Source organism: Nannobrachium achirus (genome assembly GCF_963921795.1).
Source record: "Nannobrachium achirus genome assembly, chromosome: 3".
In the NCBI taxonomy this organism is placed as follows: domain Eukaryota; kingdom Metazoa; phylum Chordata; class Actinopteri; order Myctophiformes; family Myctophidae; genus Nannobrachium; species Nannobrachium achirus.
In genome coordinates, this window is record NC_137812.1 from 23,469,604 (window position 1) to 23,486,128 (window position 16,525).

Below are 16,525 nucleotides of genomic sequence, written 5' to 3' on the forward strand. Positions count from 1 at the left end.
AACGCAATGCAGTAACACACGGACATGAGTTACAGGAGGACAGGAGGAGATCAAGTTCTTCCAGCGAAACATTTTTTTTTTTTTTTTTTGCACGGTAGGCAGCTGTACGGCTTCGTGAACATGCATTCTATGAGTTGAGGTGAGAGTCGAAACAGATACGTATACGATGAGTGATTAATGAAGGGCGTGACAGGACTTAAAGGAATGCAGTGTCACAACTAGTGTGATGCAAAGGTGCATAACTTTGATCCGATTCCGAGGTGAGAAAACATTTAGGTTGGAGGTCAGAGGTCTTATGGTTAGTCCCCACTCTTTTGGGCCATTTCTTCCTTTTTGGTCAATGCCAATGGCAATAGCCTAAGTGTGAAGTTTTGAAATAGCACATCTGCTGCTTTGTTCTCTCTTGCCATTGTTCTCAACCAGCTTAATTGCATTTAGAAGTTCCCAGATGTATTGGTTCGGCAGAGAAGATCTCTGATCGTCTGGCAACACAATGCTATAGGTTACACATGAACTGGGCAAGCAGGACAGGTACTGTATGTGTTTGTAATTGTCAGTGATGACACCGGTGCCCGGGGCTATGAAATAATGACTGAACAGGTGCAATATTGGAACATAATTAATGAGGGGATTGAGTCACCAGGGATCATTTCCATAACATTAATTGGCAGCAGCTATGTCTAATGTACAGTGTCATAACAGAAGACAGGGATGTGCAACAATACATCTGTGTGGTAAACAAAATACGTCAAATGTAGCTATAGCTAACTATAATATTGTATTGACCGGTGGGATTCGGATCAAAGGATCAGTTTTTGTGACACCAAATACTATGTCACACACACATGTGACTCATACATATAAACTAAATTTTATTACACACAACACACAAACCCCATGACAAATTAAACCTAATAAACACATTATTGTGCACATACTAACTATATAATCAGTAAATAATAAACAAAAAACACACAGAACATGCTGAGGCATGGTGGGAAGTCCCCCTCAGCCACTGTTCACACAGGCAGTCCAGGTCAGATTGTTGGCCTTTCCGCATCGTAATCAGATTGGAAAGTGTCCAAATCAGATTTTTGTGAATCAGATTTGAACCACATTCCTTGATGGTTTGAAATGTGATTAAAAGTCGGATTTCAAAACATGCGTCTCAGTCTGCGCAATCCAACACGGAATCCTGGTTTACATTTTGTTGTAGTGACGCATTGTAGATGTCTAATCTGAACACATCTGAACTAGCCATGCAGTCGTACAGTGTGAGGTCATCACCATGGCAGCTTGTGAATATTCACTTTTGCCATGGACATGGACACAATAATTTGACCAAAAACACATTGGCCTGCCTTAAATGTATAATGGACTCCTAATGTAGGGTCTACTCCAAAGCGCTGCCCATTTTAAAACAATGTCTGCATAAACCACTGAGCAACTTCACAAAAACAACAATTAAAATGGGTAATAATTATTTTGGATGATAATAATATTTGAGTCTCATCAGTACAGACAGTGCTTCCATTGCAAAAGGAACACAAGCTGCAAAGGTGAGTGGGTGCATATTATGCATCATATACCTGTTATCCTTTTCAAAGGACAGTGTTTCTTGAGGACAGAAGGAGATCTAGTTCTACCAGCTAAACCAGGTTTGGCGAGGTAGCTTAAATAGTTTCCATTAAAGACACACGCAAGCTACCCTCGATTTACATGATAAATGCTTCTCACGGAAACGTCAAGGATGAATGCCAATGGAATACTGGAACAAGGAAACTTGAGAGAGAACAAAAGATATGTACTTGATGAGTGATTAATGAAGGGCATGACAGGTTTTAATTGAATACAGTGTCACAAATAGTTTAATGTGAAAGCAAATAACTTTGATCAGACTAGGCGAGCTAACTTTTAGGTTGGAAGAGGTACTAGGATATGGATGGAGGGTTGCATGGATTATGATTGTGGAGTGTTATAGTTGTTAGTGGTGGTGGAAAAAGTACAAACATTTTGTATGTAAAAGTGTCAATACTGTAATGTAGAAATACTCTGTTACAAGCAAAAGTCTGGAATTCAAAATGTACTACTAATTTAATTTACTAAAAAAAAACAGCAAGACAACGGATTCACAGAGTGCATGTGGTGTGGTCAGACAATTAAACAAAGGAAAAAGGCCTAAATTAAGGTTAGACCTCTCTTTGGTTGGACCACCTAAACCTAACCTTAATCCTAACCCTAACTAACGCTGGTGAATGCTAACCTGGTGAGTACACAAATCATGTCTACATTCTGAGCAAGGCCCATTTTTTTCCTGACAAATAGCTAAACTAGCCCACCTACAAGCTCACAACACATTGTTGCTTTTGGATTTGTGGTGAGCTGGTTGGTCAGCTGTTAAAAAATAGAGACTAGAAAAAGCACGGGTCTCCGCCAGGTCAGGTATGTTATTGTGGGCTCCTGGTGGTGCTACAAGCCAATGTGGAAAGGGTGGCATTTTGTCCTTGGCCTAGTGTGAATGTATGTGCAGATTTTCACAGCAATCGCACGCTGCGTTCATGATTTGAGGCGTTTATTTCAAATGGAACACTCCTGCTAGCTTTAGAAGACAATCATAGACATTTAGGATAGAATATGGACAATTGGACAGATCCGTCTTGATCACATGACTATAGAGATATTCTGTTTACAGATTTGCATGATGTTTGGAGTGGACGAAGAGTGTAGCTTCGTTCATTGGAATTTAAGCCCATTTCCAAGTTCTCGTTGAGCCTGCTGTTCCTATTAATGGCTCAGCAGATGTCACTATTTCACCTTCTATTGGTGGCAAGACATTACAATCTCAATATGAGTCAATGAGGTTTGGAGTGAACTTTACACTTGATTTTATTACCTTAGTAAACCTTTTCATAAAAGTTTTCAATCGCTAGTTTTACTTTGTTAAATCATCATGATATGGATTCAGTAAATTATGGTCACATTCATTTTAAAATTAATGATAAAGTAGGCTATGTTTCTAGGCTTTTTCCTGGTTCTACAAAGTGAAGTCCCGCCCTCGCTGTGGTTGCAGCCAATAGCATTAATTTGATTCATTCCCATTAGCATTTCTGGACCGGGATTCATTTGCTCCCCTACCCACCCCCCCCATAAACCCACCTACTCAACCACCTACTCTTAGCTGTAGAGACTGTGGGAAGAGTAAACAATTACGTAATGACCTACGTTGACACAGGGGACGGCACAGCACTGTGTATAAAACATAGCAACTGGACAAACAACCTGGGGAGAGGGGGGGTTAGACAGACGAGGACAGTCATGATGAGAGCTTCTCTAGACATACACCTGCTTTCATACCTGTACTTGTACTTGCTATTGTTCTCCTCTCCTTTGTCTTCCTCGCCTTCCTCTTCTTGTGAGTTGCAGGCACAGTTCAATCTCAACAGAATCTACAAGGCCGGGGACTTCATTCTGGGTGGCTTGTTTGACATCCATTCATTGTCTGTGGTCACTGAGTTGTCTTTCACCTCCAGGCAAAAGGACCCCACTTGCTATGGGTGAGTATATCAACAATAAAGTAGCAAGCAAGATGCTGTAGTTCAGTTGGTTCTCAAGCGTTTTCATGTATTTGGCCACAGACACCCATTTGAAAAGATTTGGTGCCAGGGGACCCTCATAAGAGAAGAGTTGTGTTAAAAGAAGTATTCACATTATTCCACAAAGATCAGACTATTTTCTTTTTAAAATAGCAGATCTACCGGTACTAACAAGCTAACAACACGTTGCAATGTGTAATTCTTTAAATAGCTGAAGCATAAAATATGGGTCTTTTATGCTATGTTAACAAGTTTTGCCTGGGGGCCTCTGGAACTCCATTAAGGGTGGTTCAACAACTTTCAGAACAACTGCTGCAGTCTTGCTAGGATTTGTTGATTATGTTGTATATTCCTACAATGATGAATAGCCTATTAAATTTTACAGTGGAGTTCTGTGTGTTAGTTTTAACATTGAAGCGTTCAGATGGGCCCAGACCATGGCTTTTGCCATTGCAGAGATCAACAGAAACCCCAGCCTGCTGCCCAACGTGACTCTGGGATACAGTCTCTATGATACTTGTTACTCGCTTGGAATTGGGTTCCATGCAGCGTTGTCAATGGTCAGTGGGAGAGAGGAGCAGTTCACACTGGAGGAGAGCTGTGTCGGGTCTCCTCCAGTGCTCGGAATAGTCGGCGACGTTTCCTCAGCACTTTCTATTGACATCTCCAGTATATTAGGTTTGTACAGAGTTCCCATGGTAAGTGTCCCACGTGAAGCCACTTTTACCATCGCCAAGTTTAATCATGCTTATTTTGTGATTTACACAATATGATAAACAATGTAGTGTTATGTTATGTTATGTTATGTTATGTTATGTTATGTTATGTTATGTTTATTTTATTTTGTATATTTTGTATTGAGCTTTATCCTTTTTTTTCTTTTTTCACAGTGTCAGATTGTTTACATCCAAAACCATGCAACACATTACAACCCCGATGTCCCCCCTCCCCACTCCAGCTCATAAAAAACAAGAAAGAGAAAAGCCAACAGAAAGACACAACAACTTATTCTTATGATTCAGGGGACAAAACCAAGTTTTGTTTATTGAATAACTGTTTGTCATCTTTTTTCCCCTCAGCTTTAAAGACAGAGCATAATGTACTTGCAGGCAGAGCATGGGAGTGTTGAGGGCAGATTTAGAATGGAACAGGTTTTCAAAAAGGGAGAGTGCATTGGATCTGTGTTACAGGTTTGATTCTCTGCCTGAATCAAAGAGTAGGAATCCTACTATTTTGTAATTGGGGAGAAGCTTAAGCTGTTTGGTGTGGTATTCAGAATGTTGGAACATTGTATATCATGTATAACCACTTAAACCAAACCTCTTTCCCAAAATCACAGATCAACATCGTGTCACAACACGTCATGTTGTCAATCACTTTTTGGCTGATGTTCCCCCAGATTATGGATGCTGGGGGTCAAGTACTTATAATCATAATATGCTCAAGTAATACATAATAAGGTTTCAACCGTATCATAATACTAAAGTATAGCAACATGCACACAAACAATACATCTCGGGTCTTGTACATTTCAGTTCTGAACAGATTTCTAAACTTTCTATGTAATCTTTTAAGTCTGATGGTTTATTCCTGTATGTTTCCAGATTACATCAGGTTACATCCATGGTGCTTAAAAATATAGTCTATAGGGGTAGTCTATAGAGTGTATAATGTACACTGTGATTACATGCTTACAACATTGAAAGAATACATTGAGCTCCAACTGGTTTATGACAAAGGCCTGCAAATTGTAAGGGCTGCCACTGTGTGTGTGTGTGTGGGTGTGTGTGTGTGTATGTGTGTGTGTGTGTGTGTGTGCGTGTGTGCGTGCGTGCGTGCGTGCGTGCGTGCGTGCGTGCGCGCTGTCAACGCCACCAGGCGGGCACCAGCGGGCACCCCTTAAATATGTTGTTTTAAAATCAATGAAAAAGCACTCTGTAAATGTTACTTACGCCCTTTGCGTCCAAGCCCTTGAAATGTAAAGAATGTGAATTACGGTAGAAAGCTTGTTATTTAGAGAGATACTAGATACTAGATCCTAGTTTATTCAGGCACTAAACAGTTCTCTCTAAATTGTAATTATTTACCTTATTGTTTAGCATAAGTCACTCTGGTTAAGATTGTCAGCTAAATTATAAATGTAGTAGCCTATATTAAGGAACAAATGTTTTGTGCTTTTTGCAGGTTAGTTACTACGCCACCTGCTCGTGTCTGAGTGACCGGAATAAGTTTCCATCCTTCTTTAGAACAGTTCCAAGTGGTGCTTTCCAGGTGAACTTCTACAAACAGCTGGTATCAAGTAGCACATGTTCCACACTCTTGACAAAAGCATCCCTCTAGTGCACTGTTTCCCAAGCACTGGGTTGGGACCCATTTGTGGGTCGCAGACACATGTTTATGGGTCCCTTAATTTTATGTTGTCTACATTTCATTTTTATTTATTTTTTATTATTATTTAAAAAATATTTTAAAAAACATTTCTAAAAGGCAAAAGAAATCTATATAAAATGCAATGATTTTATTCTTAAGTAAGCCTATTTTCTTGAATAAATAAAAGAACAATTGAAGAAATTCTATAAAGTAGAAAACAAATGTTGAGCAGATCTACAAGCTCACAAAGTGTGAGCTTGGAGGTCAACTACTTTCGACTATCTCTCAACATAAGATGTTGTTCAGGAGAGTTTGGACAAGGCTTTCAGCTATGGCATGGAAAGAGAGCATTTGCATTTCTTTCACCATAGTAAATCTACATTCACGTCTGGAGAGGGCACTTTTTACAGACGAATAAAAGGGCAGGGGCTCAAGCCCCCTTTGATGTCTATGTGTGCACGTGCCTGTTGCTGGGGCTGAATGTCTCTGTTGAGTGCCTCAAAAATGTAATTAGAATGAGACCTTTTTATTGTGGAATCTGTTTAGGAAATTCACTGATTTACCATTAAGTTAAAGGAACACCCATTTTCCAACATCATCGTGGTCTTCACTAATGATTGTTATGAGATGGCACAATTTCCATATATATACTCACTCTCTGCGTATCGTTGGTGGGCTATGGCCTGCCTCAATTACATCATCAACAGGGATTCCATGCTAAAATAAACTACAACCTTTCTCTTCTTGTAAAGTTGGCATACTGAAATAGAAGTAAGCAATTTACCCCGAGTGAGAGGACATTATGCTCTCATAATGTCCGCAGTGAGGTTGTTATCGGACGAGGCGCAGCCGAGTCCAATAACAACCTCACTCAGGACATTATGAGAGCATAATGTCCGACCCCGAGTGGTAAATAGCTTTTCTACCACTTTTTCCCGTATACATGAAAGAAAACACATAGTTGTAACTTGCAAGGATCTTAAGTTACAATCATTATTGCCTATAAAACTTCCGCGAGACAGCAGATAGTTCCACAAACAACATCTTCTACTCACCAACAGATGGCGCCAACTCCATACTAATCCATGCGTCTAGCTTACAGCTAAGCTAACGTCAGTTAGAAGTACCGTTCCGGCCGTAAATAGAGGCTGTTCGCTTCCAGAAAGGCATAGGTTCAGAGAAAAGGGGCTTTAAAGTTGGCGGATTGCATTGGATCCAAATAAATCGGCGACTATAGCATGCACGTTAGTAAACATAGGACCGTTGCCACCGTCATTTGTTGGTTGGGGGAAGTCCCCGGATGTACACTGAGGCGCATTGATCTCGGACACACAACTTTGCGGCAGTTGTCCTCTGATAACCTCCGGAATTTAGCCAATCAGAATCCAGTATTTGAACACGTGACTCGAAAAAGTGGTAGAAGCCATTGTTCTTGCATTAATAACAAAAGCATTTTTAAATTGACAGTTGAAATTGCCAAACCTGCCGACGATGATGTCAATGGTAGGCAAGTTTCGAAGCTGTCCACAGCCCTTCTATGAGACGCAGAGCAAGTAGACAGAAATAGTGCCATCTTATAATGTAGCATTAATGAAGACCATTTGAAAATGGGTGATGTGGTCAAATTCAGATTAGATTTATTGTCACTTGGTTGCACTGGTTAGGTACATACAAGTGAAAAATGTACGCTTGGAGGCTCCAAAATGATAAAAACATGATAAAACTATCTAAAACACACAAACAATAAAATACAGGGCAAGAATATTAACCAATGAAAGTGCATAGTACAAAGTACAGAGGGTCACTTTTTACTGTTCTTTTATAATAGCCTAGTAGCCTAAACATGTGTCCCTCCATTCTTCTCTCTATTCTCAAAATGGTTTCCAGGAACTTTGTGGGTTCCTTTATGGGGGTCTACATTGACCCATACAAGTATGTAACTCTGACAGTATACAAATGGAACCAAGTGGAACCAAATAGACCCTGATGGGTCGATTTGATTCCATTTGTATACTGTCAGAGTTAAGGGGAGACCTTTAAATGTAATGGTTTGTGAAACACTGCTTTATCCAACCAGGTGCAAGCTATGCTCCAGATTCTGAGGCGGTTTGGATGGACGTGGATAGGAATGCTGTTCACTGATGACGCCTATGGCCGCGATGCAGCCAGGACCTTCCAGTCTGAGCTGGCCCAGTCTGGTCTGGGCTGTCTGGCCTATGTGGAGGTCCTGCCCTGGAACAATGACCCAGCTGAACTGCAGAGGATTGTCGCCGTGATGAAGACCTCCACAGCGCGTGTGGTCATTGCCTTCGTATATGGGAGATATATGGTTCATCTCATGGAGGAGGTTGGGGTTAAGATTCACGTTGATCTAGATTCACAAGTATCTGGAATCTGAAAATATATATAAAGTTAAGACATGCTTTCATACTGTATACAGTTCATAAATAGGTATTACAGTATTTCATAGCATCACTGTCAGGCAGAAACCTTGTATCTCCAAGTTTCAAATTATTGTATTGTTTTTTAAGTTAAATCCCTACATCAGCCCTGCACAAAGTAGTTAAAATCTTGTAGATCGGCTCACTATCTTAAATATATATATTTTTTAATAATAACAAACAATGACATTTAGGATGTACAAGGTTTCCACCCAACAACGTTGATATAATAAGGTTAGGGTTAGGGTTTTGTTGGCACAGTTCCTTTTTTATTGTTTTATTGCTTTATTGTACAGTAAAGGGGAAGGGGGGACATGCTTATATATAATATATAATTCCCTGCAAACAAAACAAAATAATAATAAAATGTGTTAACCAAAACATATTTTTAAAGAACTGACCATTCCTCACAGAGGTCTAATTAGAGCCATTGAATTGACACTTTCCCATGTCAACATATAATAATTTGTGAAAAACAAAAACGCACAGTTCACATTTGCATACAATTATTGCCACTGACAACCTGATGGTTTTCAGCATTAATTCGCATTAATATGGTGCATACCGTTTCCAAGTTTGGAAGCGAAGATTTTACTCCTGCATGACCGCACTGAACCAAAATATGGTATATTGAACTGGGACATTACAAATCTACCATTACACCCTTAATATACAATAATATATAAAACAATCAACAGGTGGCAAAGCAGAATGTGACAGGTGTGCAGTGGATAGCTGATTTGGGCTGGGTGACAGACCCTAATTTCCAGATTCCTCGCCTCATGCCGTACCTGGCAGGCACCCTGGGTGTTGCTGTCCGTCGTGGAGAGATAGCAGGTCTCGAGGACTTCTTGTTAAAAATACATCCTGACAGCGACCCTGACAACAGACATGAAAATACCATAGTGAGTCTTTTGTTTAAACTAGTACTTCGGCTGTCATTTCTAATTGATGTCTGTTGGTATGTATGTTTATATTTTAAGATTTTAACCCCATGCCAATTAATTCCTCCCCACAATCATTTGTGTGTTGTCACTGCAGCCTGTCGTATTCTACTGACTAACCTGCCAGTGAGGAGCCCACACCGGGAGGACGTAGGGCCTTTGTCCTACTCCTCCCGCCAAACCCTCCCTGCTAACAGCCTGTAGGAATAAGTGCAGTGATAAATAAAACCCTCTCTGCCCGACTTCCCTCCCCCGAACACAGGCCAATTGCGTGTTTGAGGGGGTTAATAAGTCTGGCTTTGTCGAGTGTCTATAGTACTATTGGCGCTCAGCAATGCTGGATGCACCACCGTGGATTCTTATATGCTTAAATCTTCATTGTGTTTGTTCAGGTGAGGCAGTTTTGGGAGAACACTTTTGGCTGTAAATTTGCACCCCTTCCGGCAGGGTGGGTGGATGCTGGTGGAGGGGTGTGTACTGGACAAGAGGACCTTGAAAAAGCAGAAACTACACTTTTGGATGTGTCTGAGCTCAGGCTAGAGTATAATGTGTACAAGGCTGTTTATGCTCTGGCCCACGCCCTCCATGACATGTTGCAGTGTGTGCCAGGAAGAGGGCCTTTCACTGGGCACAGCTGTGCCAGTTTGCAGACAATACAGCCGTGGCAGGTGTGATAACAATTTACATTTTACTTAATATCAATGGATAGTTAGATACAAATTTAGAATAATAATGTATATGTAAATATATTGGTTAAAAGAATAAATCATTTAAAATTGACATTGTTGGATTAAAAAAGGATTATACATTTTCTTACAATGATGTATAGTAGGCCTACAACATTATTGTGTGGCAGTAAAGGTTTATCCGTGTTTGAAGCAGTCACAAAGTTACACAGAAGCCTGTGTATAATGCAGGGACACAGCAGATCAAGATTTTAAGATTGTCATGCTTAAAAAAGGCCTTTTCTAATGGACAGATTGGTAACCGAGTGTGTTTTGGGGAAAGTGTTCTTGTATTCACCAGTTATATTTATAATTAAATACAAAACGCAGTTCATGTTTATGTGTTGCAAATACTGCAGGGGTGTAAGTACAACAACAGACTGTCAATGTAAGTATTATGTACTGTATATTGTATAAACATAATATTTAGAAGTCTGTTGCTCCTCATATCCATTTGTGCATCACCAGCTGATGTATTACCTGGAGAAGATCAACTTCACCACATCATTTGGTGATCATGTGTCATTTGATGAGAATGGTGATCCTATACCAATCTATGATGTCATGAACTGGGCGTGGCTCCCTGATGGAAACACACAGGTTCAAAATGTGGGTGTGGTCAAGAAGACGGCCTCCGGAGATGAAGAGCTTATCGTCCATGAAGGCAGAATCTTCTGGAACTTTGAATCCACAAAGGTCACTGTGGCTTTCTAGAATAGCTAATGTCAAGCTCGGGGTGCAAATGTAATGTAGTTGAAACTGATATTGATCATTAGGTTATTCTTCTCTGTAGGCACCGCAGTCAGTGTGCAGTGAGAGCTGTTCCCCTGGAACCCGAGTGGCCAGAAGGAAAGGAGAACCTGTCTGCTGCTTTGACTGCATTGCTTGTTCTGAGGGAGAGATCAGCAACGAGACTGGTAGGTTTGCATATAGCTAGAGTAGCTCTGGTCCATCGCGTCACCTCCCGGTGACGCTCTGACAGACCCGTCGGGAAATGGCTGGACTCCAGTATATCAGCCCCTCCGAGCGCTCAACATCAGTCAAAATAAACAAAACTATTTCACTGCTCACCAAACCAAAGGTAGTTTTGCGTTGTTAAAAGTCTATTCTCCGCGGTGGTGAACCCCTCAGCACCCCACCTACTCTGTAAAATACATTCTTTTTGGCATGAAATAAAGTGCATCCAACTCGACCACCGCTTATTTCCGGGTTGTGAACCATTGTATCTGCGGTGGCCTCTAGGTGGCTCGAGGTGGGTGCGTTTTATTTCATTACAAAAATAATGTATTTTACAGAGTAGGTGGGGTGCTGAGAGGTTTACCACCGCGGAGAATAGACTTTCAACAACGCAAAACTACCTTTGGTTTGGTGAGTAGTGAAGTAGTTTAGTTTATTTTGACTGATGTTGAGCGCTCGGAGGGGCTGAGATACTGGAGTCCAGCCATTTCCCGACGGGTCTGTCAGAGCGTCACCGGGAGGTGACGCGATGGACCAGAGCTATAGCTAGAGTAGCTTATCTTACTATACTTGTATGTCCCTTTAATCTTGCCCTCTTTGTTAGACTCTACAGAGTGCACCAGCTGTCCAGAGGACTTCTGGTCCAGTCCCCAGCGTGACCACTGTCTCCCCAAGAGCATGGAGTTCCTCTCCTACCACGAGGCCCTGGGGATCTCCTTGACCACCATCTCATTGCTAGGCACACTTACCTGTGCCATTGTCCTGGGAATCTTCATCTATCATCGAAGCACACCCATGGTGCGCGCCAACAACTCAGAACTCAGCTTCCTTCTCTTGGTGTCACTCAAACTGTGTTTCTTGTGTTCTCTTCTGTTCATCGGTCGTCCTCGGCTCTGGACTTGTCAGTTGAGACATGCAGCGTTTGGGATCAGTTTTGTAATGTGTGTCAGCTCTATTCTGGTAAAGACTATGGTGGTGTTGGCCGTGTTCAAGGCCTCCAAGCCTGGAGGAGCAGACATTATGAAGTGGTTTGGTGCCATGCAGCAGAGAGGAACGGTTCTGGTTCTTACTTTCATCCAGGGAATAATTTGCACAGTTTGGCTTGTGTCTGCCTCACCAGCTCCTCATAAAAACACACAATACCACAGTGATAAGATAGTCTATGAATGTGCAGTGGGATCAACAGTTGGGTTTGCAGTGCTGCTGGGTTATATTGGTTTACTGGCACTCCTGAGCTTCCTCCTGGCATTCATGGCCAGGAATCTTCCAGACAACTTCAACGAAGCAAAGTTAATCACTTTCAGCATGTTGATCTTCTGTGCCGTGTGGATAGCCTTCGTCCCAGCATATATCAGCTCTCCAGGCAAATATGCTGATGTGGTGGAGATATTTGCCATATTGGCATCTAGTTTTGGTCTATTGATGGCACTATTTGGCCCAAAGTGTTATACCATCCTGCTGAGACCTGAGCGAAACACTAAGAAGTCCATAATGGGTCGATGAACCACCAAGATATAGCAGCAGTATAGCATTATCAATTCTTTGAAAAACTCATTTTAATGTAATCAACACAGACTCTTGCACCAGGAAAGATAATTAGAAAAGAAAATTCCTAAGACATTTTAAGTGTGCCTGCAGCTCGCTACGTGTAAGCATTAGCATTTTAATATTAGCATTTGAAGCATTAGCAGTAACATTTTTTAACATAGGCATTAGCATTTTAACGTTAGCATTAGCATTTTTAGCATAAGCATTAACGGAAGTAAAGGTTAGCATTAGCGGTTAGCCGTTAGGTCTGTTGGACCACCCATCGAGTTTGAGAACAGTGAACAGTTATGGATGTTTAAAGCCCAGCCAATAGGAAGAAAGAGGGGGTGGGGCTTATCATTACAGCTCGTCCCTATTAGCCATTTAGTACTCACGCCAAGTTTCGAGACGGTACCATGCTGCAAACTGGAGTTATAGCTGTTTAAATCTCAGGAAATAGGAAGAAAGGGGAGGGGCTTAAGAGGGGCGGGGCTTAGTCAAACTAATTTAGGTGAAGAACTCTGAAACAAGTCAAATGACACCACCCACAAGCTTGTACGACAAACGGTTGATGAGTTATAGCCAAATAAAGTTTTGGCCAATCAGAAGGGGGGGCGGGGTGAAGTTAAACCAATTAAGGTGAAGAACTCTGAAACAAGTCAAATGACACCAACCACAAGTTAGTACGACAAATGGTTGATGAGTTATAGCCAAATAAGGTGTCGGCCAATCAGAAGAGGGGGCGGAGCTTAGTTAAACCAATTAAGGTGAAGAACTCTGAAACAAGTCAAATGACACCACCCACAAGTTTGTACGACAAATGGTTGATGAGTTAGAGCCAAATTAAGTTTCGGCTAATTAGAAGAGGGGGCGGGGCTAAGTTAAACCATTTAGGGTGAAGAACTCTGAAACATGTCAAATGACACCACCCACAAGTTTGTACGACAAGCGGTTAATGAGTTATAGCCAAATAAAGTTTCGGCCAATCAGAAGAGGGGGCGGTGCTAAGTTAAATCAATTAGGGTGAAAAACTCTGAGAAAAGTCAAATGACACCACCCACAAGTTTGTACGACAAACGGTTGATGAGTTATAGCCAAATAAAGTTCAGGCCAATCAGAAGAGGGGCGGAGCTAAGTTAAACCAATTAAGGTGAAGAACTCTGAAACGAGTCAAATGACACAACCCACAAGCTTGTATGACAAACGGTTGATGGATTATAGCCAAATTAAGTTTCGGCCAATCAGAAGAGGGGGCAAGGCTAAGCTAAACCAATTAAGGTGAAGAACTCTGAAACGACTCAAAAGACACCACCCACAAGTTTGTACAACAAACGGTTGATGAGTTAGAGCCAAATTAAGTTTCGGTCAATCAGAAGAGGGGGCGGAGCTAAGTTAAACCATTTAAGGTGAAGAACTCTGAAACAAGCCAAATGACACCACCCACAAGTTTGTACGACCAACGGTCAGTTTAACTTTAGCGGAGCTAAGTTAAACCATTTAAGGTGAAGAACTCTGAAACAAGCCAAATGACACCACCCACAAGTTTGTACGACAAACGGTTGATGAGTTATAGCCAAATAAAGTTTCGGCCAATCAGAAGAGGGGGCGGAGCTAAGTTAAACCATTTAAGGTGAAGAACTCTGAAACAAGCCAAATGACACCACCCACAAGTTTGTACGACCAACGGTTGATGAGTTATAGCCAAATAAAGTTCTGGCCAATCAGAAGAGGGGGCGGAGCTAAGTTAAACCAATTTATGTGAAGAACTCTGAAACGAGTCAAATGACAACCCACAAGCTCGTATGACAAACGGTTGATGAATTACAGCCAAATTAAGTTTCGCCAGTCAGAAGAGGGGGCAAGGCTAAGTTAAACCAATTAAGTTGAAGAACTCTGAAACGAGTCAATAGAGTAAGACACCACCCACAAGTTTGTACGACAAACGGTTGATGAGTTATAGCCAAATAAAGTTTCTGCCAATAACTTAAGCAGGGCTTAAGAGGGGGCGGGGCTTAAATAATACGTTCCTATTGGTCATTTAAGTCCAGACACCAAGTTTCAAGAGTTATGGCTGTTTAAACATAATCTGGCCCTTCACATTAAATAAGCTTTTTCCACCAGCCCTCAGAGAGGGCGAGCCAATCAGGGCTGTAGGGGGCACGTGGTGGGTGGTGGCCTGGTTCAAAACCATTCAGCCAATCAGGTGAGTCTGTGTGTATTCAAACACATTCCCCCCTCCACTCTTATTACAGACATCAAACAGATTGTAGTCTTTGATGCTTTCAGTGACTAACGAGCTATTGACACTTGTATGGCTCAATCAATTACAGCAGCTCACAAGCCCTTTGAAGTTCAGAGGGAGCAATTAAGAGCAAGTCAACATAACATTTTTTTAATCCACCCCCTGCCCGCCCCCCCAGAAGTGGAATGTCTGCCCGAAATCTCAGACTCTCTTCCCAAAACTAAGTGTGTGATAGTCTGACGCTTGCAGTCAGGCTAGTTTAAACCCAGCCAATAGGATACAGAGGGGGCAGGGCTTAAACAATTACAGCTCGTCCCTATAGACGGGTTTCTGGTCCACGTCACACTGATGGGTCGGTACCAAAATTAGCCAATAAATAGAAACCACGCAGTGCTCCCCAAAACAACAGGTTTGGGGATTGGTGGGAATTGATTACATGATACATTCAGCTGTGCATTTAGTCTCAATGTTTGTAAACAAGAAACCGGTCTATTGGCCGGAAAAAGTCCAAAGTCTTGTGAGCGTTTTGAAGTTTAAATCACGTTGCTAGGCAAAAGTATGCCAGAGTTATGTGGCACGTTTTGATGTATATATTGCGGGGTGGCGTAAATTATGCGGCAGTTATTACGTGCCGAAATTTGTGGCGACATTATATACATACATACTTAAGTATGGCGGATTACAATAAGTGTTTTGCCATTGCATGGAAGGTACACTTAAATACAAGTTGACTCATCAGTCAGTGAGTGACCTATTATGAAGCCCTGTGTCCAGCCTTTTCAGGCCAGTGGGGCTGAGAACTAAAGACTGGACTGTTGAGTGATTTCCCACAAGCACTTCCAAACTCCAACACTTAAAAAAGTAATCACCTTACAAAGAATTTCTTTACAGAAAGTAGCTCATAACATGTCAACGGTGGATTTTTATCAACACTTTGTGTGAGTTTAACTTTGTTTAATATAATCAGATAGGACTTCTCTGTTTGGATGCAATGCGCTTGATGTGGCAACTCTAAATTCAACATAGGCTACTGTATAAAAATATATATAAACATCTATCTATGTTATCACCTGTATCTCATATAGGTATTCTGTTTTGAATATATTCCTGTCACTGAATAGCCTTTGAATTAGAGTACGCTATATATTTGATGTCTAGACTTATGTTCAATCTGTGTATTTCCAGTTGATACAATTTTGACTGGGTTGTCAGTATATTATGATCAAATAGAGGTGGTGTGGTGGTACCCTCTGGTGGCTGAACTCCTCTTCCTTTGTCATTCTGCAAATGTACTATTATCTCAGAGATAGAAAAATTCCACCAAATACAAATTTCAGAACTTTAAGTTTTATGTTTATTATATACAAATTATAAAAAGGTACAAGTACAAGTTTTCTGTATTTACAATAGACAGTCATTATGAGCTGAAGCCCTTGATAGCTGTAGGGGCCTGAAACCAGACCATCTCAGTCTGGAGGCCCCTACAGAAGGTGCCTTCAGATGACAAGGCAATAACTTGCCTTGTCATCTTGCCTATAACTCGCTTTAAAGTCCAGTTTAGGCCGGAAACCAGTCAACACCACATTCCCTGTGAGTCAGAACCAAGGCTTTGGTGGACGTCAGAGGCACAGGTGTGGTGTCCGTGTCAGACAAAAGATATGCAACAAAAAGTGCCCGAAAGAGTTGCTTTATGGCAGACTCTGGTTGACTGAAGACATGTCAGTGC

The 16,525-nt window shown here is 41.4% G+C and overlaps 1 protein-coding gene across 1 annotated transcript in view; it reads left to right on the forward strand.

Annotated features, from left to right (window-relative positions):
• Positions 1 to 12,533, forward strand: part of LOC308281527 (extracellular calcium-sensing receptor-like) — a gene marked incomplete at both ends in the record, with an annotated part of 71,569 nt that extends 59,036 nt beyond the window's left edge. The window contains 8 exons of the mRNA XM_080721745.1: positions 3,997 to 4,291; positions 5,778 to 5,864; positions 8,041 to 8,310; positions 9,103 to 9,309; positions 9,741 to 10,016; positions 10,542 to 10,769; positions 10,867 to 10,990; positions 11,635 to 12,533. Of these exons, the coding sequence (XP_080577871.1) occupies positions 3,997 to 4,291; positions 5,778 to 5,864; positions 8,041 to 8,310; positions 9,103 to 9,309; positions 9,741 to 10,016; positions 10,542 to 10,769; positions 10,867 to 10,990; positions 11,635 to 12,533 (2,386 nt within the window). The remainder of the gene's footprint in view (positions 1 to 3,996; positions 4,292 to 5,777; positions 5,865 to 8,040; positions 8,311 to 9,102; positions 9,310 to 9,740; positions 10,017 to 10,541; positions 10,770 to 10,866; positions 10,991 to 11,634) is intronic.
• Positions 12,534 to 16,525: the final 3,992 nt, after the last annotated feature.